The sequence below is a fragment of the Rhinolophus hipposideros genome (genome assembly GCF_964194185.1).
Source record: "Rhinolophus hipposideros genome assembly, chromosome: 15".
Lineage (NCBI taxonomy): Eukaryota > Metazoa > Chordata > Mammalia > Chiroptera > Rhinolophidae > Rhinolophus > Rhinolophus hipposideros.
Genome location: NC_138061.1, coordinates 13656193 through 13675440, shown reverse-complemented (window position 1 = coordinate 13675440; position 19248 = coordinate 13656193). Strand labels below are relative to the sequence as shown.

The 19248-nt window shown below is 51.5% G+C and overlaps 1 protein-coding gene across 9 annotated transcripts in view; it reads right to left on the bottom strand.

Moving 5' to 3' along the window:
• AFAP1L2 (actin filament associated protein 1 like 2) overlaps positions 1 to 19248 on the bottom strand; it is a 94972-nt gene that overhangs the window by 8536 nt on the left and 67188 nt on the right. For 5 of the 9 annotated variants that reach the window (XM_081075262.1, XM_081075265.1, XM_081075266.1 and 2 more), the window contains 7 exons: positions 14101 to 14191; positions 11382 to 11465; positions 8428 to 8633; positions 7017 to 7196; positions 4399 to 4488; positions 2755 to 2839; positions 2102 to 2206 (listed from right to left, as the gene is read on the bottom strand). In XM_081075262.1, coding sequence (XP_080931388.1) covers positions 2102 to 2206; positions 2755 to 2839; positions 4399 to 4488; positions 7017 to 7196; positions 8428 to 8633; positions 11382 to 11465; positions 14101 to 14191 — 841 coding nt within the window. The remainder of the gene's footprint in view (positions 1 to 2101; positions 2207 to 2754; positions 2840 to 4398; positions 4489 to 7016; positions 7197 to 8427; positions 8634 to 11381; positions 11466 to 14100; positions 14192 to 19248) is intronic. The other 4 variants (XM_081075267.1, XM_081075268.1, XM_081075269.1 and 1 more) reach the window with 1 other exon arrangement.

The window sequence follows — 19248 nt, the reverse complement described above, 5'->3', positions numbered from 1 at the left end:
TGGCCCTCCCTGGGTCCTGTACTCCCTGCTCTGCCTGCCTTCAGAACACCTGGACCTCTGCTTCCAGGTCAGCCTCCCCGCTGGAAACAGAGCTTGTCAAGGGCAGGAACGTGCCATGCTCATCTCCAGCAGCCAGGCACTGTTCCCTGGAGCCTCTCCAGAAGGGAGCCCCTCTCTATCAGCATGCAGAGGCTGCCAGCACCCACCACGTAACCCTTTACTATCCTCTAATGGTTGCGTGTGTTGGGTTCAGCTTCCCAAGAAGAGGACGAGCCTCCCCCCACTTCCCCATTAGAGGAACACTTAGGGACCTGACACCATGTGTCAAGTAGAGCCTAGTTCCTGGGGCTGCAAAGATGAGTAGAATCCAGTCTTTAGCATGGTCTGCAGGCCCCATGTGTGGTGACCGACGTCTCTCGGTGCCGCTTACCTTCCCAGGGACACTGGCTTACAAAGCAGATGCCTTCTCCACCGTAAGGGCCTGGCAGCTGCTCAGAACCTTCGCCGGGATGAACTAGATTCCCGTAGCAGCGTCCACGTGCACGGCCACCTTGCCACCCGCCAAGTGCTGGCTACACAGTGTGAATCACGGATTGGTGTTCATCACGACCAGGTCGCAAAGTGGAAGAATTTGAGCACAGGACCTAGGACCTCTGGCTCATCCGGGCAGGCACCCCACTCGCCCATCCCAATTCAGTGGACCAGAGAGAACTCTCGGTCAAGAGAGGTGGGAGCTCTGATGCTGGCTGAGTCCCAGGAAGGAAAACGTGTGTGTTCTCTCTGGCCATTCCCCAGCCACAGGGGACAGGAACATGCTTCACTGCCGAATAACTTCCAGCAATAAGCCAGCCACAATTCCCGAAGTGACTCACTGGGACCAGGCTCCCCTGCCCAATACCATGCCCTGCGGCCACAGGCACTGGCAGAGCCAGGCCATTACCTGGTACCTTGGCTGGAGAAGCAGTAGGCTCCAAAGATGAGGCCCTGTCTGCTGCCTTCCCGTTCCATATGGCGGCCTGGCAGGCCTCGGAACAGAACAAACTGGGACTCAGGAACAGAGCCCAGCAGGGACATGGGTTCCATGAGGAAGAGGAAAGGGCCCCAAGGTGGGCAGCAACGGCCTTCAGGCCCTGGGGAGAGCTCCAGAAATGAGCCCCAGATTGAATGCCAGGATCCAGGATCAACCCCAGATAGTTTCTGAGAAAGGTTTCTCTCTCTCTCTCCTGGCCTTAGTTTCCTCAAGGCTGAGTGAGGGCAGCAGAGATGACCTCTAGGAGTCTCCCAGCACCTATACACACCCTCTGCCCCCGCAAGACGGGCTTTTGTCGGCCCCTTAATGCGTCTCACCAGTTCGCACCTCAGAGACTTTGCTCCTGACCACAAGCGCCATCCCAGCCCATTCAGCCCCTGCCCGACCTACAAGGCTCAGGTCCAGGAAACCATGTCTTCCCAGAGTGGGAAAGGTTCTTTCTGTCCCCGAGTCCTTCAAGCTACTAAGACGGCAGGGATGTGGTCACAGGTATAAAGCTATTATCTCTCTTGAGCTGTCTGCTCTCAGGACTGTGTCCTCTCTCTGCCCGGTCCCCTTTCCCTGACACTGTGCCTGCCATGCCCCACAAACACGGAGCAAATGCACAGATTTCTGAAGACCATTAGGAGGACAGCAATCAGTTACCCTTCACTCCCACAAAGTATCCTGCATTGCAGCAAGAGAGGGTCTGGTTAGACATAAGAGCTACCGTGTTTCCCCGAAAATGAGATCTAGCCAGACAATCAGCTCTAATATGTCTTTTGGAGCAAAAAGTAATATAAGATCTGGTCTTATTTTACTATAATATAAGACTGGGTCTTATATAACATAATATTAGACCGGGTCTTATGTTAATTTTTGCTCCAGAGGACGCATTACAGCTGATGGTCTGGCTAGGTCTTATTTTCTGGGAAACGCGGTATTTGCAGTGAAGATAAACAGTGCACTGCGGGCTCACCATCCTTGAGATGTTTCAAAAGCAAGACCTAAGACCCCTGCCTTGACCATCCGAGCTGCCTTCCTAGAGACAGGCTCCATCCCAGTGGACAAGGAGGTGGCTACAGTGCTTACTGGATGTCTCGAGAGACCTCTCTGGAGGCTCCAACGAGGTTGATTTCTTCCTGCCAAGGTTCATTAGGTTGCTCAGTTTGAGGCCAGCAGAACATTTCTTCTTGACTGTCAAGATGAGAGAAAAAGCCATCAGCATTTCCCCCCTTATCAAAGGGGGAAAAAACAGTAGATCCCTCCCACCACATCTGCCGCTCCCTGCACGCAAATGTGCATGCGCCTACACGCACACATGTTCACACACATATACACACACACGCCTGCTCCCCAGACCAGGATCCAGAGGCCAGAGTCCGGTGTCTCTACAATCACACACTCGAGAGGGGCGCACCAGCTTCTTTTATAGAATGTACAGAATGTGTCAGCACTTGGGAATCTTTATAGACTGTATTGGCTCAAAGAGATTTGAAATTTGAAATATGAAGAGATGAGAGAATATTCTACCCCCAGCAACTCATGAAACTTCAATTTGGTCATGTCTCCCTCTTTCCTGGATCTGTCCGTTGTAGTTTTTCCAAGCAGTTTATAAATTGGAGGCATGTTGGAATTAGCTGTTAAAACCCATTAGGGTTGAGCCAGACAACCGAGTCTCAGCCCTAATGGGTTGAGACCCCATCCCCTCCGCATCCCAGGCCGAGGGCTGTAAGTGTTGGTACCATCTTTGGTCTCTGGGACCTCAGGGTGGCCATCTACGGAGCTTCCATATTCTGAGGCTGACAGGCTCTTCTCAGCTACATCTGGCTGTGGAGAGAGAGAGAGAGAGAGAGAGAGAAGTGGGTGGTCTTACTTGGGAATGGCTCCCTCAGAGATCACAATTTAAGAGGAAATAATAGGTTACTCTTGAATGTAGGCCAGGGGTCAGCCTGGAGTCCAGGTTAGTGGGGGGACATTGGCCGGGCTTCCTTCTGGGGTTCTGTGGAGAACCTGCCTTCACACGCCCTTCCTGAGGTTCCCTGCCCGGCCCCAGAGCACCTTCCCGTTGTTCTCACGTTCTCAAAGTGGCTGCTCAACCTGATGTCACAGTGGCCCTGGAGCCAGGGGGGACGGCAGGTTGTCAGCCCCAGGGATAGCATCGGCGCCAGCATCCCAACTGGAGCTGACGTCAAGCGAGAACCACCCATTCCTGGAGCACGAGGGAGTCTTTTGAGAATTGGCTGTGCTACCAACACATCGGGCTTCAGAGAAGGGCCACCTCGTCTGCACAGGGTCAGACCATGATTTGAATGCAGGCTGGAACCTTCTCCAGCCGGGTGTGCTCTCGGAGCCCACTCTGCCTGTGTGTAGCACAGGGATAATATTCCCACGTGCATTCCCTGGGGCTGTTGGGGAATGAGTGAGTCCTACAGGAGTGGAGCAGGTGCTGCTGCTGTTAGAACAGGAAGCACTCAGATGATTCCAGTCAGGCTTCTTCAAGAACCACGCACTCTAGATCTCTGTAAAGCAAGCTGAGGGACCCCCAACCAATGGGACCAAGGACCGAGGTACCCGGCCAGGGAACACTGCATGCCAGGTCATTAGGGAGAGCTCTTGTTTCTCACCCCAATGTGAAGAAAACCAAGTTTACTCCAATTTTTGTTTCTTGTCAATGACCAAGGAATGAGTGAGACAACTCAAACGGCCCCTCTTGAGTCATTCCAGAGGGCTATGGGTTTTCTCCATCGGGGATGGCCTGTGCCTTCCCAAAGAACAGAGAGCTTCCTCCCTGCGCAAGCCCTCTGCGTACCCTCTATTTTCCTCCCTGCCAGGGATGGGGACCCCAAGATGAGACACAGTGACCCTCTGGTTGCTCTGTGTATGCGCAGGCTTCAGGGCAGCTACCGGCAGATACTCGGGGACATGGAATGGGACCTTATGTGTGAGGGCCCTCCACGGCCACCACCCAGCCCAGCTGCCTTGACTTTGAGCCTTAAGCAGGAGCTGCACAGCTCCATGCAAATGAGCACTAGAGCCCTTTGGTTGGGATCGACATGGAGACAGTTCCCCCAGCCCCGGAACCTCTAAGGGGCAGTAAGTGTGGAGAAAGAACCTCAGAAAATAAATCTCCCCACCGAAGAATGGAGGGCAAAGTGACTTTTGTCTCGGTAAAGCTCCTCCCCTCCCACCCAAGCAAGGGAATATTGTAGGTCTGTATCAATTTCATCAGTTTCCTGCCAACCTGAAGCTACTGCCCTTATCCAAGTACTGCATGTTTCTTACTAACTGGACTGAAATGCAAAAACAAAGCTCCCAGTTTTATACTTCTAATTTTTACAGAGAAAAAATGGAATTGAACTGTCCTTCCAGGCCGAGTAGAGACGTACCTTCTGACAGCTCAGGCGCTGGGCATCCGGGGTGTACTGGTTCCCCTCGGACGTGCCTTCTGAAGGCAGGCCGCTTACCTCCTGGATGACCTGAAGACAGAGGCAAGTTGTCAGCAGAGGCCCAGGCCCCCCAGGCCCTTCTCGCCTGGTCTGCACTCACGGCCAGACTGAAGCTGGAGCGCCCAAAGTCAGCAGAGAGTGGTGGAGGTGAGAGAGAAGATGCGTGATTTCCGAGGCACAGAGAACCACCCACCCCAACACCTGGCCCACGTGTGGCCTGGGACCTAGCTGGGCAGGCTGTACTGGGGGGGGTGGGGTCGGGCTTGTTCCTAGGCCCTCTCTCCTGCAGGCCCCCACGTGTTCTGGGGGTGGGCAAGAGGGAGGGCTTTTACAACAAAGCCCAAAGCTGGCTAGAGCAGCCCTCAGCTCTGCAGGCCTAGGGCCACACAGTCAGGGCTGACTCAGGCTACTAAGCAGCACCCCAGCTCTGAGCCAGGGGCCACCTGGGGGATGCCCAGAGGCTGGCAGCTTAGGGTAGCCATAAACACACTGCCCCGCCAGAAGCTCGTTGGAGATACGGATTCAGCAAGCGTGATTTCAAAGCGTGATTTCTTTTTCAGGCTCTGCCTGGAGCAGTTTATGGAAAGAGGTTAAAATCTGAAAAACCAAAGAACGTAAAGGAAGAATGGCTCTGGGGATGAGGAAACGTAAGGCATTTCTCACTCCTGAGATTGACTTTGGGCCTGAGCCTTAGTCACCAAATCTGTAAAATGGGATAACACGTATGCCACGGGCAGCGGTGAGGCCTCCTGTGAAGTAGCCAGCATAGGAGAGGCACGTTCATTCCCATCCTTGTCAGCTGGGGCCTAGGTGAGCGGTCGGCCTTCACGGGGGAAGCATGCTAAGCCAGGTGTCCAGACTTGAGGGCGTGGGGTTCTGCTTCTCTGCAAGAGCTCTGCCTGTGCCTTCCTTTTCTGGACACTTGTTCCATACTCAACATCTCCAGTGACTGTCATATACCTGTCCCTCCCTGCAGGCACGGGTATGACTGTGCAGAGTTGAGATACAGAGACCCAGGGCAGGAAGCAGATTTGACAAAACAGAAGCATCTGGTCCAGAACCCATTGGACAGGCCAACCAGCCCCACCCAACTGCAAGTGGGGGCAGCTTCTCAAGAGTCAGGCCTATGGCCAAGTTCACCTCTGCATGCACCTGACCAGAAAGGAAAGGGTGTCTCTGTGAAGGCCAAGAGAGAGGCTGTGTCTTCTCCAAGTGTTCTTGTCTTTAAACCACGAGCAAGACAGGGTGGGGCAATGAGGAAAGGGTCTCAGGAAGAGGGCGTGAGAGTTGGGGAGGGCAGATGGGGGTCAGGAGAAGGACAGGTGGGTCTGAGCAGTCAGAGGAACAACGCTGGGAACGGGGGGTGCGAGCAGTGTGCGAGCATAAATATTTGTGTGTGTGTGTGTGTGTGTGTGTGTGTGTGCTAAGCACTGTGTCCACATGCAAGCATGTGTGTGAGTGCACAGATGGGGTGAACGGTATATAATGCCCCTGTCCTGGAAATGCATCAGTGTGGCTTTGACGGGAAGGGCGCAGCAAGAAGGAGGGAAGGGACTCTGGCTCTCTCTGGCCTCACCATGGGCCCTGCTGGATCTGGAGATCCCTCTGCAACCGTGGGCCCTTTCTTGGTGCAAACCTTATTCCTTCTGGAATCGTCAAGCTCATCTTTAATATGGGACAGGCAAGCGTTCCGAGAGCTATACCACGGGGAGAGCAGGCCAACTGACCATGTCCATTGGTGGGGGTAGAACACAGGACGCTGGCCACACAGTTCTAGGTTTGCAACTCGAGGCTGCCACTCACTTGCCAGGTGACCATAATCGGTCACCTCATCCCTCTTAGCCTTCCTGGGTATTGCCATCACCCAGCTAGCTCCCTGCTAGCTTAACCTTAGGGGGGATAAATTTGCTGAAAGTGCATCGCCCATTGTAAGTACCGTGTTTCCCCCAAAATAAGACCTAGCTGGACAATCAGCTCTAATGCGTTTTCTGGAGCAAAAATTAATGTAAGACCCAGTATTACATTATATTATATCATACCATACCATTTTATATTATATTATATTATATTATATTATATTATATTATATTATATTATATTATATTACATTACATTATATAGACCGGGTCTTATAGTAAAATAAGACCTGGTCTTATATTAATTTTTGCTTCAAAAGACGCATGAGAGCTGATTGTCTGGCTAGGTCTTACTTTCGGGGAAACACGGTACTTAACAAGTGGCAGTGACATCTGCTCTTCTTTTGTAAGGAGGCTGGTGATGCCTTACCAGGGGCCAGAGGACAGAGTGATCTCAACCAGAGCCCACGCCCAGGTGACCGAGAAGCAGAGGCCTGGCAGCAGACGCTGCGGTCCATTTCCCTAACGCTGGTTGCTACCACTGAGAACACAGGAGGCCCTGGGAACTGCAAGGCTTGTAGCCCCTCGACCTTTGACAACATCTACCGCTTCTGGGAAAAGCTGGGGCTCTACAACTGCAGGGGCCCAGGACTCCTAGTGAAGAACAGGCCTGCGTCCCCAGTGGCCTGGCGGCCCCCTCACCCTGAGCCACTGCTCAGCCTGGTCCTTGCTCTGGAGACCCAGCACGATGACGTCGGCATTCATCGGCATGATCTTCAGTTTGTGCTCCTTCTTCCGCACTTGCTTCTCCTTGTGCACGACGCTGCTGCCCAGCAAGTTCACGTCCAGCTGAGGGCTGTGGTCCTTGGAGGACTTGTAACACTGGAAGAGACGACACGCTGCTTTGCCCGGGGTGCCAGGCCTAGCCAGAGGAGGCGCTGCTGGGCACAGTGAGGCCCACCGAGAGCTGGGCTACGCCCCAACAAAACCAAAGCGCCGGACATCCTCGGCACGTCCAAAAGCATAACCTCCAATATGCGAGCAACGCTCGTTCTCAGCCTCAGACCAGGGAGGTTGAGTCCTTCTCCATCAAGCCTCTTTCTCATCAGCTCCAGCACCTGCTTATTTGAGCTGCTCTAATCTCACGGCAGGCCTGGGCTGGCTCCTAAAATATGTCCTCTGCGGGCAACTCTCACGTGTCCAGGGTGGAACACACTTGCCCCATTTCTCCGCCTCTGCATTTTGTGCTCAGCTTAGACCCCCAGAAAAGGGGTCTATAGGGAATGAAGACTAAGCTTATCATCTGCTGTGTTAGGAAGACGACATTGTTAGCAAAGAAAGAAGGGGACTGTCTCCCCCTACCAGAGAAAACATTCTGCCCCTCACTTTCTCACTTGTAAAATGGGGGTCCTCACAGGGCCGCATGACAGGATCACCCAAAGGCACAGCTGCACCGAACGGGGCACATTGCAACCAGTGAAAAAAGGGTGTTTAGAATGATGCCATAGAACTTCAAATTGGGACATCAAACTGTGAATTTTAATTTAAAATCATAGGAAACAGGGCTGTAGTCGGAGTAACATTTTCTGACTCCTTTCTGGGTCTTGTCTTGTAATCAGTAATTCAAAATATTGCAACTTCTGAGGAAACACCTAACCTATGATTCTCAGATTGCACAGACAAACACAGTAGCCAGAATTGAGGCTGGGAGGCAGGTTCGACCCCAAACCTCCCGTGGCCTGGATGGGAGGAAGAATGGGCACTCAGACCAGGACAAAAAGGTCCCAGGAAAAAACGTGTACGGGATAGGATGGGGGAGGGGTGGCCATCACAGCCCCCTTTGACAGTGATGAAAACTACCAGACTTTTCTAGTTAGAAAAAGCACATTCTTAGAAGCCTGACCAGGTTTAATTATTGCTTTGGCAAATAATCATAAAAATCAAAATTAAAAAAAAAAAAAAGCACATTTATTCATGCATGCAAGTTCTACCTAAAATGTCAAGTTAGGGAGCAGTGAAAATCTGACACTAAAGACTCTCACCGCCTGGTATGAGGGACCATCCCCTCCCCCCAAGAGACAGGAGACCAGAACACGACATGAGGCCAACTGACCAGGAGTCTGGTGTCCTTGATGACGCAAAGCTGCTTGGCCCACTGCCCCAGCCACTTCTTGCGCCACAGGAAGGCACAGATGCGGGCATCACGCATCAGCTCGATGCTGGCTTCGGGCGAGGGCCACTGGTAGGGGGCCGACTTGCCCTTGCTGCTTTCCTCGTCATCATAGGACTCGTAGGAGCTGCTCACGGCCTCTCCATCCTCTGCAAGGAAGACCCACTCGGTCATAGGCCCGCCAGGCAGAGGATGTTCCTAAACATGCTGGTTTGTTCAGGAGGGAGGGCAGCAAGCAGGAGCAGCCGCTGGTCCCCAGGCCACCACCCACCTGCCCCTCCATGCCCTTCAACCAGCCCCATAGCTGCCAACCACAGACCAGGCAGACTTTCTGACCAAAGTGTCTTGGATGCCTCCTCTGGCCACAGACACAAATAAAACCAGGAGTCTCTCCCTTTTCCTCCTCAAAGCCTGTCATCTCAGACTCCACAGAAACCGCTCTTAAGCCACTGCCCTCAGACAGACTGTATGCTCTGGAAAAGGCCAGTTCCCCACTCGAGGCCTGTTTCCTCAGCTGAAGGATGGAGCAGTGGGGTGAGGATCTTCCTGGGTTCTCTGGGCCTGGTACTCTGTTATTCCCAGGGGCCTGCAGATAGGGGTGGCCCTCTGAGCCGAGAGCCAGGCATGTGACAAGCCTCCACCAGCTGCCTGTGGGCCTGCTCTGTCTCTGGGTCTGTCCTGGGAGCAGGGAGGGGATGTGGCTTCTCAGAAATAAAAGGCAAAATAAACCACGGCAGGAAATGGCTTCCTGGGGAAGGGGCCACCTTCCCATTTTTCAATGCCCTCCTCCTAGTCATAACCCTTTTAAAAAGCCACCCTCATCCTCCACAAACTCTATTCTCTTTCCCTCCCCACTGAACACCTCTCAGCACAAGCTTATCTCCTTCTACTTCTTTCCAACCTATAGGCTTTCTCTACCTCTGGCAACGCACCAACCTCACATTTTTGTTCTGTTCAAAAGAATCCCAAAACCCACCAAGCGCAAACTGCAAATCTGTGGAACTCCACATGCCTCAGTTTCTGCCCCTCCACCATCCTGTTCTCCAGGCCTCACTGTGCTATTCAAGGCCAACAAAAAATACATAAAGAAAAAAATTAAACCAATAAAACCTCCAAAAAGCAGGGCAAAGAGCATCTCAGAATCCCTGGTCCAATGCCTGGCTCAGCACAGGAATCCTGTCTATTGTAACCTTGATAGTGCTCCAGCCTCTGCTTGCATTCTCCATGGACGGGGAGCTCACTACCTTCCAATTGCTTCCATTACGGGGCAGCTCTAACAGTTAAAGTCGGTCCACCATCTACTTACTTCCCTGTCACTTCTACAGATACGTTCTGTCTCCTTGAGCCACGGTACATAATGCCCTTCAGAAAAGTGACAGCCCCTTGTCTTGCCTTTTCCAGAAGCCCCTTTTACTATCTGCCTAGCTAAGTTCCTGCAAACTCAGAAAATAGAACCACATTTGATTTTGAATATAAGAACATGGAATGAGGCCAATGCCACAGTTATTCTACGTAGCTACAACACCAATGAAAATGTGTTTTACATTGTTTTAATGTTTCTAAAAATAACACTTTAAATATTTTAATATCAGTTTTCTTTAAAAGCAGTGTGGTACCATTCCCCTTCATGGCTTAATAAAAACGTTGCACAGTTCATAACTTTACACCTATGAAACAAAGATTGAAAATAGCAGTGCTAGCTGGTGGGGGACCTTGAACTCGCCTATTGCTGGTGGCAACATAAATTAACACAAGCTTCTCAGAAAACAGTCTGGTAGTCTGTTGTTTCAAGAGCCATAAAAACACCCATACCCTTTGACCCAGTAATCCCGGTCCTGGGAGTTTATTCTAGGAAACCAGTTTTTAAAAACGGAAGAAAGGGGGCAAGATTAAATGCATTAAGAAATTAATTCAAGTGCAATTTAACAGTCAGCAGAAGGAGGATGGGGAAAGTATGATTTCATCCACTTAGGAGCATGCCATGCAACTGTAATCAACGAAAACTCTGAAGACTAATCTGCAACCCGATAGACTCGATAAATACAATGGTTAAGTGAGAAAGCACATTTAAAATTATGTATGCAAACAGATCAGTACTGAAAACCAACAGGGAGGACTCACGATAGTTGAGTTGATCTGGTGGAAGGGTCAGGGTGACTTTATTTCTAAAAAGTCCTTATTGTATTATCTGTACAATAAGGGAAATGAGAAGAATGATGCAGTGTTACTGGGACTCCTCCTTCAGTAACAAAAATTAATGGTGGAGGGCTATGAAGTTGAGTGTGAAGACAGTGGCCCAATCCCCTCGCTATTTCGTGTTTCTAGGGCTACCCCACAGATTAAATCTAATACCTGCTGGAGATATCTAATACCTGCTCTTCCACCTCTGAGGGGTACGGGGAAGCTGAGAAGAAATGACAAATCATAGTACCTCAAGTTACCTGGACATTTAGGGCAAATGCATTAATTTTATTTTTCCCTAAGAGCAATCACAATACCACCATAATTGTAGCATCTTCTTAAAACAGATACTGGGATTTCAGGGTAAACAGGAATGAAAGGCGGGATGATCTGATAATTCCACCCCCATTTTTGCTGTCTCCAGGTGGGCTGCGTCCCACTGTGTCCTGTAACCTGCCTTCAGGGACAGAGGGCAAAACAAGCACGCAGCACTCTGAGTCCTTCAGCCATGCTTTCAGATGCCACAGGCAGGGTCTATGGAAAGCAGGGTAAGTCCCTCCTGGAAGGACGACGCATGGCATGGCATAGCATGGCATGCAGTTCCCAGGCACAAGGACAGGAAGAGGACAGAGGCCATGCTCGGGGCACACACCCCGTCTCTGAAAGCCAGGCAGCAGGCATGGAATCAGCATTCCAGGTGTGGGGACAAGCAGTACCTAAGGTAATCGTGGCATAAATGACTCCTTCAGGCACCTGCACCCATCTGGGGACTCCAGTGGGGGGAAATCTGCCAGAATGACCTGTGTGACACCCAGAATCACAGACAAAAGATGGAGAGAGACAAGATGAAGAGAGGGACAGACCCAAGTGCAGAGACACCGAGAGAGAGACGCAGATGTGGTGGCATGGCTGCCTGCCCACCAGAAGTTAGTGCTTTCCCATTGGAGGCGTGGGCTTGTCAGGAAAGACCCCCGTCCAACCAAGGACTTCATTTCCAAGTCCGTTCGCATCCAAAGATGACCATGTGACTACTTGTCACCGATGGAATGTGGGTAGAAGCAGTGTGTGTCACTTCTGGCTAATGCTTCTAAGAAGCACATAGGGGTTCTCCATTCTCTTTGCAGAGGATTCTGTGGCCTCAGAGGGTGGCCAAACCCACACTGGAAGGAGCCTGAGTACCTACCCTACCTGCTGACCAGTAAGACCCATACTGAATTGTCTATGAGTGAGAAGCAGATTTGTGTTGTGTTACTGTGAACTGAAAGACAGTTACTTGTTACAGCAGCGGACATTACCTCAACAGGAGACATGAGCGAAGGAGCTGGTATCTTAGACAAGCAGGACAGACACTATTATCTCCTGCACACAGAGACTGGGCACTTATTAAAGTTTTACTCAGAGAGAGGAACCTGACGCCGTGGAGCAGTGTGGGGACAGTGCTAAAAAGAATCTCAGACACTGGTCTTTTGCAGGAAGTCAGCAAAATCTGTTGGTCAATGAGCTAAAGGGACCGGAGCCCAACAGTCATTCTTCCTGTACTGCCCTGCATTTCTCGTTGCTCAAACAGGTATGGGAGACAACAGGTAGGACCTGGGGGCAGGCCGGTTTATATCACAAGTGAAGCCCCCTCTTGGAGGCAAGTGTTGCCAGTTCTTGTCCTGGCAGGAGAGGAAAGACCATCTGGCATCTTCCCAAACCCCTTGCTGCAGTCAAGCTGCCCTTACGATGACCCCCAGGCTCGACGTAAACCAACATGAATTCACAGTCCGAAAACAGACACCAAGAAACTCAGGTCCTTCTGACCACTTGTTTGTGTTGAGATGAAGTGTCTACCACACAAACAGGCCCCCGGGAGTGTCTGGGAGGCAGGCCCCAGCTGGCACGGGCCACACCCTAGAGACAGCAGGGCTGAAGATACAGTGGAGGTGAGGTGCTCGCCCGGGTGAGTCACTGCTTCCACCTTCCAGACGCAGCCAGACAGCAGCACCACACCCTCAGCTTTGGTCTGAAATCACAGCTCAGCCGGTGACTCGGTGACGCCTCACGCACTCAGTAGGTTCAACTGACAGCTGCCTACTAAACCGGCCTCTTAGAAGAAAATAACCTCAGACCAAACAGGCCCTCACCTCCCACATAGTTCCCGGGGCCACAGACAGTAGGTGAAGTGTGAAGAAAAAGAAGAATTCTACAAGGTGACTGGTTCTATCTCACCCCTGGTCCCATTCTTTATAGAACCAACAACGCCCCCCTTCAGCCACGTTCATCCCCACTACCAGGGACCCCCATCTCTTGCATTTGCAAATTGCTTTACGCTTTCAAAGAACTTTCACTGACAAAGGAAGGAAAGAGGAGGTACGAAGGGGAGAGTGAGAGGACCAGAGTCCACTTGCCCAGAAGAATAGGGTGACAATCATGTCTTTTCTTCCAGAACCTTTGGGGCCTGTCTGTGTTAAAGAATTCCTACCCCAAGAGCATTTCTGATGTGACTTCCTCAGTCTGAGAACCATCCGCCAAGGACAGACGGTTCCAGTGTGAGCCCTGCCGTCATAGCATAGGCAATCTTTTTAATACCTACATTCGCTCAGCCACCAGTAACCCTCCAAGAGCTTGGGGTCTCATGCACAGAGAAGCCCAACTCCTCACATGGCCTGCAGTTGACTTCTTGGTCCCCATCTCCTGTCTCTCCCCTCCCTCCACCTCACCTGCTCCTGCTACACTGGCCCTCTTGCTGTTCCTCAAACTTTCCAAGAGCTCTCCTGCCTCAGGGACTTTGCGTGTACTATACTCTATCTGGAAAGTTCTTCCTGCAGTTCTCTGCCCCACCCACTTCATTCAAGGTCACACTAAGGCCTTCCCCATTTAAAATAACACCCCTCTCCTGCCTCAACCCAGCCCCTGCTGTTTTCCATCTTTATCACCACCTGACACAGCCTAACTTTATTTGTCTGTCTTTTTGCACTGAACCTAAGGGCTGTGACTGCTGAGCTCTCTGAGCACTCTGAGTTCCTGACTTCTAGAAGCGTGCTTGGCACACAGTGGAAGCACAGTGACTGTTAGTGCCATGAAAGAACCCTGGAAACTGGGCTCTGCCTCCGCCTGACCACATTTCCCTTACTTATAAGGACCTGGTGTCCCTTGGCCAACACACCTCTCTTCTGTCACATTTCTGTGCTGAATCCAACATCCAGGCCGGAACACCAAAAGCATCAGAGACATAGACGGTTGTGAACCCTCCTGAGCCCCTCCTTGCAGGCGGGCTGCGTCTGCTGTAGGTCTCAGCTCCCCACCAGACCAGAGGCCCAGTGTTCTGTGGCCAGTTCTCACTTGGGCCATGCTCTCTGGGAACAGCAGCCCCTCTGCTTCCAGCACATCCCTCTGTGCAGGAAGCACTTGAACACCCCCACCCAGAGCCCCGGCCCTGCCCCCGGGATGTACCATTGAGGGACATGTCATATGGCTCAGCCTCTTCATAGTAACCCTCTGGAGACTCGATCTTTGGGACGGAGAACTGTTTCCGTTCTGGAATCTGTGGTATGAACAAATAAAACAAACGTTTTCAGATATGACACACCGGCAACAACATGGAATTAACCCTTTGGGTGGAAGGAAGGGGAAGTTCAGACGAAAAAAATGCATGGCTGGACTTCAAGCACACTGGGAGAGAGACTATGGAATACCAGACTCCTGCCAGCCACTGCCTCCACAGTGTTCGCTTTGTATCCAGAGGAGGGCTGTGGGCATGTTGCTTAACCTCGCGGCACCTCAGCTTGCTCCTTTGCAAAATGAGGCTCAGATCCCACCGCACACACCAAATATCGTTGTGCATGTGACACATAACACACATAAAGCCCAGATGGTGTCAGGCTGCTGTGGTAGCTATTATGGATTCTAAATAGAATATATGTTCTAAAAAGACAATGGCTATCAGAGGCACACAGAAGACGATAACCAGGTTTCTAAATCTCAAACTTTTACCATGATAAGTTCAATCATTCATTCAGCAAATATTGGATGGCTCCTGCGTAGTAGCTGCGAGGGACGAATCCAGGCCATCAGGAGGCAGTCCTAAGAGAGACTGAACTGGCTGGTGACTGTTCATTGCTCCTGATCAAGTGTATCGTGAGGAGCGCTATACTAAACGAGGTCAAAATGCTGGGGGAAGCAGGAGGGTGTGAGGAACATTCAGGACTAAGGAAGGATGTTCAGAGGATCAGCAGAGTCTCAAAGGATGAGTAGAGTCTCAAAGATGACCCTGAGCTTCTTACGTGGCATAGGGGTGGATAAGAACAATCTGAATAGAAAACATAAGCAACTGTGCAGAAGCAAGGAGCATGAAATCATCTCTAGTCCTCCATTATTCCACCTGTAACATGGGCACCAGACTCTGAAGCTAATCTTATAAGCAGTATCAGGGGAGAACAAAGAGGCAGATTGTTGCATGGCTATTAGTATATACAGGTAATAAATGTATAAGCATCTACCCACATGAGTCTCCGGTATCTTTCTAAATCATGAAACACTGAGGAATATTCATAGTGAGTTGAGAACAGAAATGAGAAAATCTGAAGTGGAAGCCCACTCCTGGTTTTGAAAAGTCCTTGTGTTGGGTGTCCCCATGAGGGGCAGGCCTGGGCCTTTGGGAAGTGCCAAGTGAAAGCAGAGGAAGGTTCTTAAGATAAAGGGAGAGGAGGCAGCCAACGGAGGGACCCCACGGGGAGCTGTGCTCAGATGCCTACCTGCTCTGCTGGGAGGAGAGAAGGAGGGATCCAGAAACCACTGCCTTGGGAAACGAGCTTATCTGTGGAACCTGCGACAGAGACAGCTCCACTAGTTCTGGCCCAGAGGATAATGGGAGAGTGGTCAGCCTGGGCTCAGGTCTCCATGGGACAGTGCTCAACACAGACGACGAGTGTCCTCTTCCAGCTTCCGCCAGGGCAGCGTAATGTTCCTGCAATTGCTTCACCAAAACCAGGGTCTCCAGGGCCAAATCCTGTCTGGCTTGGCACCGAAAGTCTATTTATATGAACTCTGGAGTAAACGGATTGGGTTCGAATGCAAGATTTCAGACTCCATAGACTTCACCGTGGGTCTGTCTCAGAGCATCACTTTCCCTCTCCGTAAGACAAAAATAGTACTGGGTTTGTCTTGAGGATTCCATGAGCCAAAACGTGATCGTGTTTCTCCAGGGCCTGGCCCATATCAAACAGAGGAGGCTGAGGTCACCTTTGTCTGGGGGCCTCCATGACGCAGGGGTCTGCAGGAGCCAGGTTACTGGACTGCGGTCTGACAGGCTGACACAGGTCCACAGGAGGGGTCGACAAGGCCACATCTGGGTCCAACACGGGGTTGCTTCTAACTTCATCTGGCCTCAGACCAAGAGAGCTGAGACAAGTCCCAGAGGCAGGCTGTAAACAGCTTTCAGCCCAGCAGGTGCAATACCCACCACGCACAAAGGAAGAGGATAATCTGTTCATTTCCTGAGCAGACCAATGGCTGCACGGGGCTGGCAGGTGTGGCTGCTGAAGGTGGACGGCTGTGAGCAGCACCTCGGACCCTGCTCCCTCCTAGAGGCCAGGGCCTTGCACACGGTGTTCGTTGTTGGTCGTTGCTACTGGATGACCTTTCACCTTTGCTGCTATGAACATGCCAAGATGTCTCTGTTCCTCTCAGCTATTCCTGGCTCCTTGGTCAGCTTGAGAAAGGGCTGCCTGAGAGACCCAGCTGTGGTTCTCTGAGAGCCAGCTTCCCGGAGTCTGATGGTAGTGTCCCTCACCTGGGCAGCAGCAAGACCTCCGCAAATGGGTCCTGGGGACTCCCGCTTCCTGAGCTGGCCGGACCTCTAGCTCCAGCCACCAAGGAACCCTACTGCCATGAGGTGGTGCTGGGACTCTTCTCCTGGTGAACAGGCGGGTCCAAAACGGAGGGAGGCTCCAAGCACCCAGATTGACCCCAGTCTGGATTCCCATGATTAGAAAGGGGGAATGAAGCCTTCTGTGGGAGCTTGTCCCAGCTCATTACCACCACAGGGGCCCTACTCTCCTGTCTAGGGATGGGGTACCAGGGCGTGTTTTGTGAGGGTCTCCCAAGCCTCTCACTGTAAAATCACCTGTAAAATAGATCTTAGAGAGAGGCAGTATAGGGCAGTGGTAGGAATCCGACCTCCAGGTCTAGGGTTTAACTCCTGGCACTGACATATCTGAGCTGTGTGGCTCTGGGCAACTCACTTGACCTCTCTGGGCCTTAGTTCCTCACTGTAACATGGGGAGAGTTAAAACACCTGTCACATGGGGTCATTGTAAAGATGAAACTATGCTCAGCTTACTAAATACTCAGTAAATATTTGTTCTTACTAACCTAAAAAATAAAATATAAAAGTATCAATGAAAGGAAGAAAAGGTGCAACCTGTATACATGTTTGGTGGAGGAAGAACAGATGTACACTGGGGAGACAGAGGAGACCTTTGTGTTTGACCAGGCTGATACCAAGCTCTTTGAAGAAGACAGTCCCTGCTCTGAAGGCTGCCCAGGCAAAAGGTAAGAACCTGGGTTAAGTTAAAAGATAAAATAATTTACATAACAATTCAAAAGAGAGTCACATAATTCCACAGACACAAATGGCCTATTATCAGAGGTCAAACGAGCCAAAGATTCTAATTTTCCAAGGTTAAGAATAAAGGATTATTATTTTAATCACCATCAGTATAATGATGAAGATTATGAATATTAAACGAAGATGCAGAAGAGACGTGACTTCAAAACCTGAAATAACTTTCTGAAGGTTCACGGAAGGGACAGGGAAGAAAGCCACCCCACTCAGCATGATTTGTGAGGTCGGCAAACATTTTCTGCAAAGAGCAAAACAGTAAATACTTTGGGGATTTGTAGGCCATTCAGGGTCTCTGATCTCAGACATTCAAGGCAGCTGATTTAGCACAAAAGCATCCATAGATGATACATAAGGGTGGCCGTGTTCCAATAAGACTATCCTTACAAAAAAGCAGGTGGCTGTGGACTTGGCCAGGGGGCTGTCGTTTGCCGGTTCTGATTAAAATTAGAGCTGAAGATGAAGAGTGGCCCCGAGGACCTGACACGTCCCAGCAGTTCAGAGTGCACTGTGGAAGGTTCCTGGGTGGGGGCAGTGGGTCCGGCCAGCCCCAGCTCCCCAGACTGACCATAGTAATGTCCTTTTGTGGAGTAAATTGCTTCCCCAACAGAGCAGCTCACTTAAAACCAGCAGCAATACGTGTTCAGGCCTCAAAGGGGATATAGGGTGGAGATGGCTGGGCTTGTCAGGAGCACAAACAGTGCCAGCAAAACATCTGTTTCTCCTGCAGTGACCGCAGCACCTGGCTGTGCAGACAGGGGCCAGTAAGTGCCACAGCTGGCCTCAATCACAGGCCACACCCACGAGGGTGCTCCAGACCCCTGGCTGACCCTTCCATTGCTGGTGGGGTCTGCTGTCTACTGACTCTGTGGGGGATGTAGAGGGAGCCAAGTCACCAGAGAGAGAATCAGGACATCCTGAATTTGAGACAGAGGCCACACTCCTGGCCCAGCCATAGGCACTGAGGACCCCAGGCAGACATCCAGCTTCTGCCATGGTCACTAGCAAGCCCGGGGCCAGGCATTCAGTGGGCAACCCACCATGGCACCCTGAAGCTACAGGGTCAGGACGGACACGCTTTTCTGTCTCTGAAAAAGAGAAGTCCCACGTCGCTCCAAGCTCAGGCTGCCACCATCACTCCCTTCCTCCCTCCCTTTCAAACTGCTCCTGCTGCTCTGGTCCTCCTTCCTCAGAGGCAGAAGACACAGCTGTTCCCCTCTCCATCCTGACGCCACTTCTCTGAGGGCCTTGGACCAAACGTTAAGACCACTTGAGCCCGACTTATCCAGAGAGAAGGCCAGAGGGAGAGCAGACGTGTGTGTGCACACATGTGTGGGGGGGACAGAGGGGAGAAACCCTAGATTACGCCAGCCATGCCCTCCCTTACTCCACACCTGAAGCCCCTGGGGTGGGTGCCCAACACAGAATGAGGAGGGACCGAGGAAAGGGAGCTGCAGTCAGCACCCCTTGTCCCCCTCAGCAGAGACATTCCACAAGGAAGGAAGACTGTAGAGTCAGCTGCTTTGCTGGAAATCTCCGCAGGGCCTGGAGTTTGTCCATAGGAACAACTGCCACAGGTCTGAAGGCCACCCTGGGCTTGTGTTATTCTTGGGTGCTGGTATTTTCCGTAATTCCAGCGCCAGGTTTCTCTCCAATGCCAACAGACCTCTCCTGGCCCCGAGAGGTTCCCAGTCACCTCCGACACAGGAAGTCTGCTCTAGGGGAGGCCCCTGGCCCTGCCTTGCTTGCTTGCAGGTCCTGCATCTCATACCCCAGAGCCGTGGGGGCCCATGCCACAGGAGACTGGCAAAGGAAGTGTAAAAGCCAGTGCCAGAATCCCAGGGGCTGCTGGGACTCATGGGACCGGATTCCTTTATAACCACAGCTCGGTCCCAGACCCTGAGCCTCTAAGCCCACCGCCACGTTTGTAAAGCACCACAGATTTCCAGAGCAAGTCAGCACTACCCAGCACTCAGCGC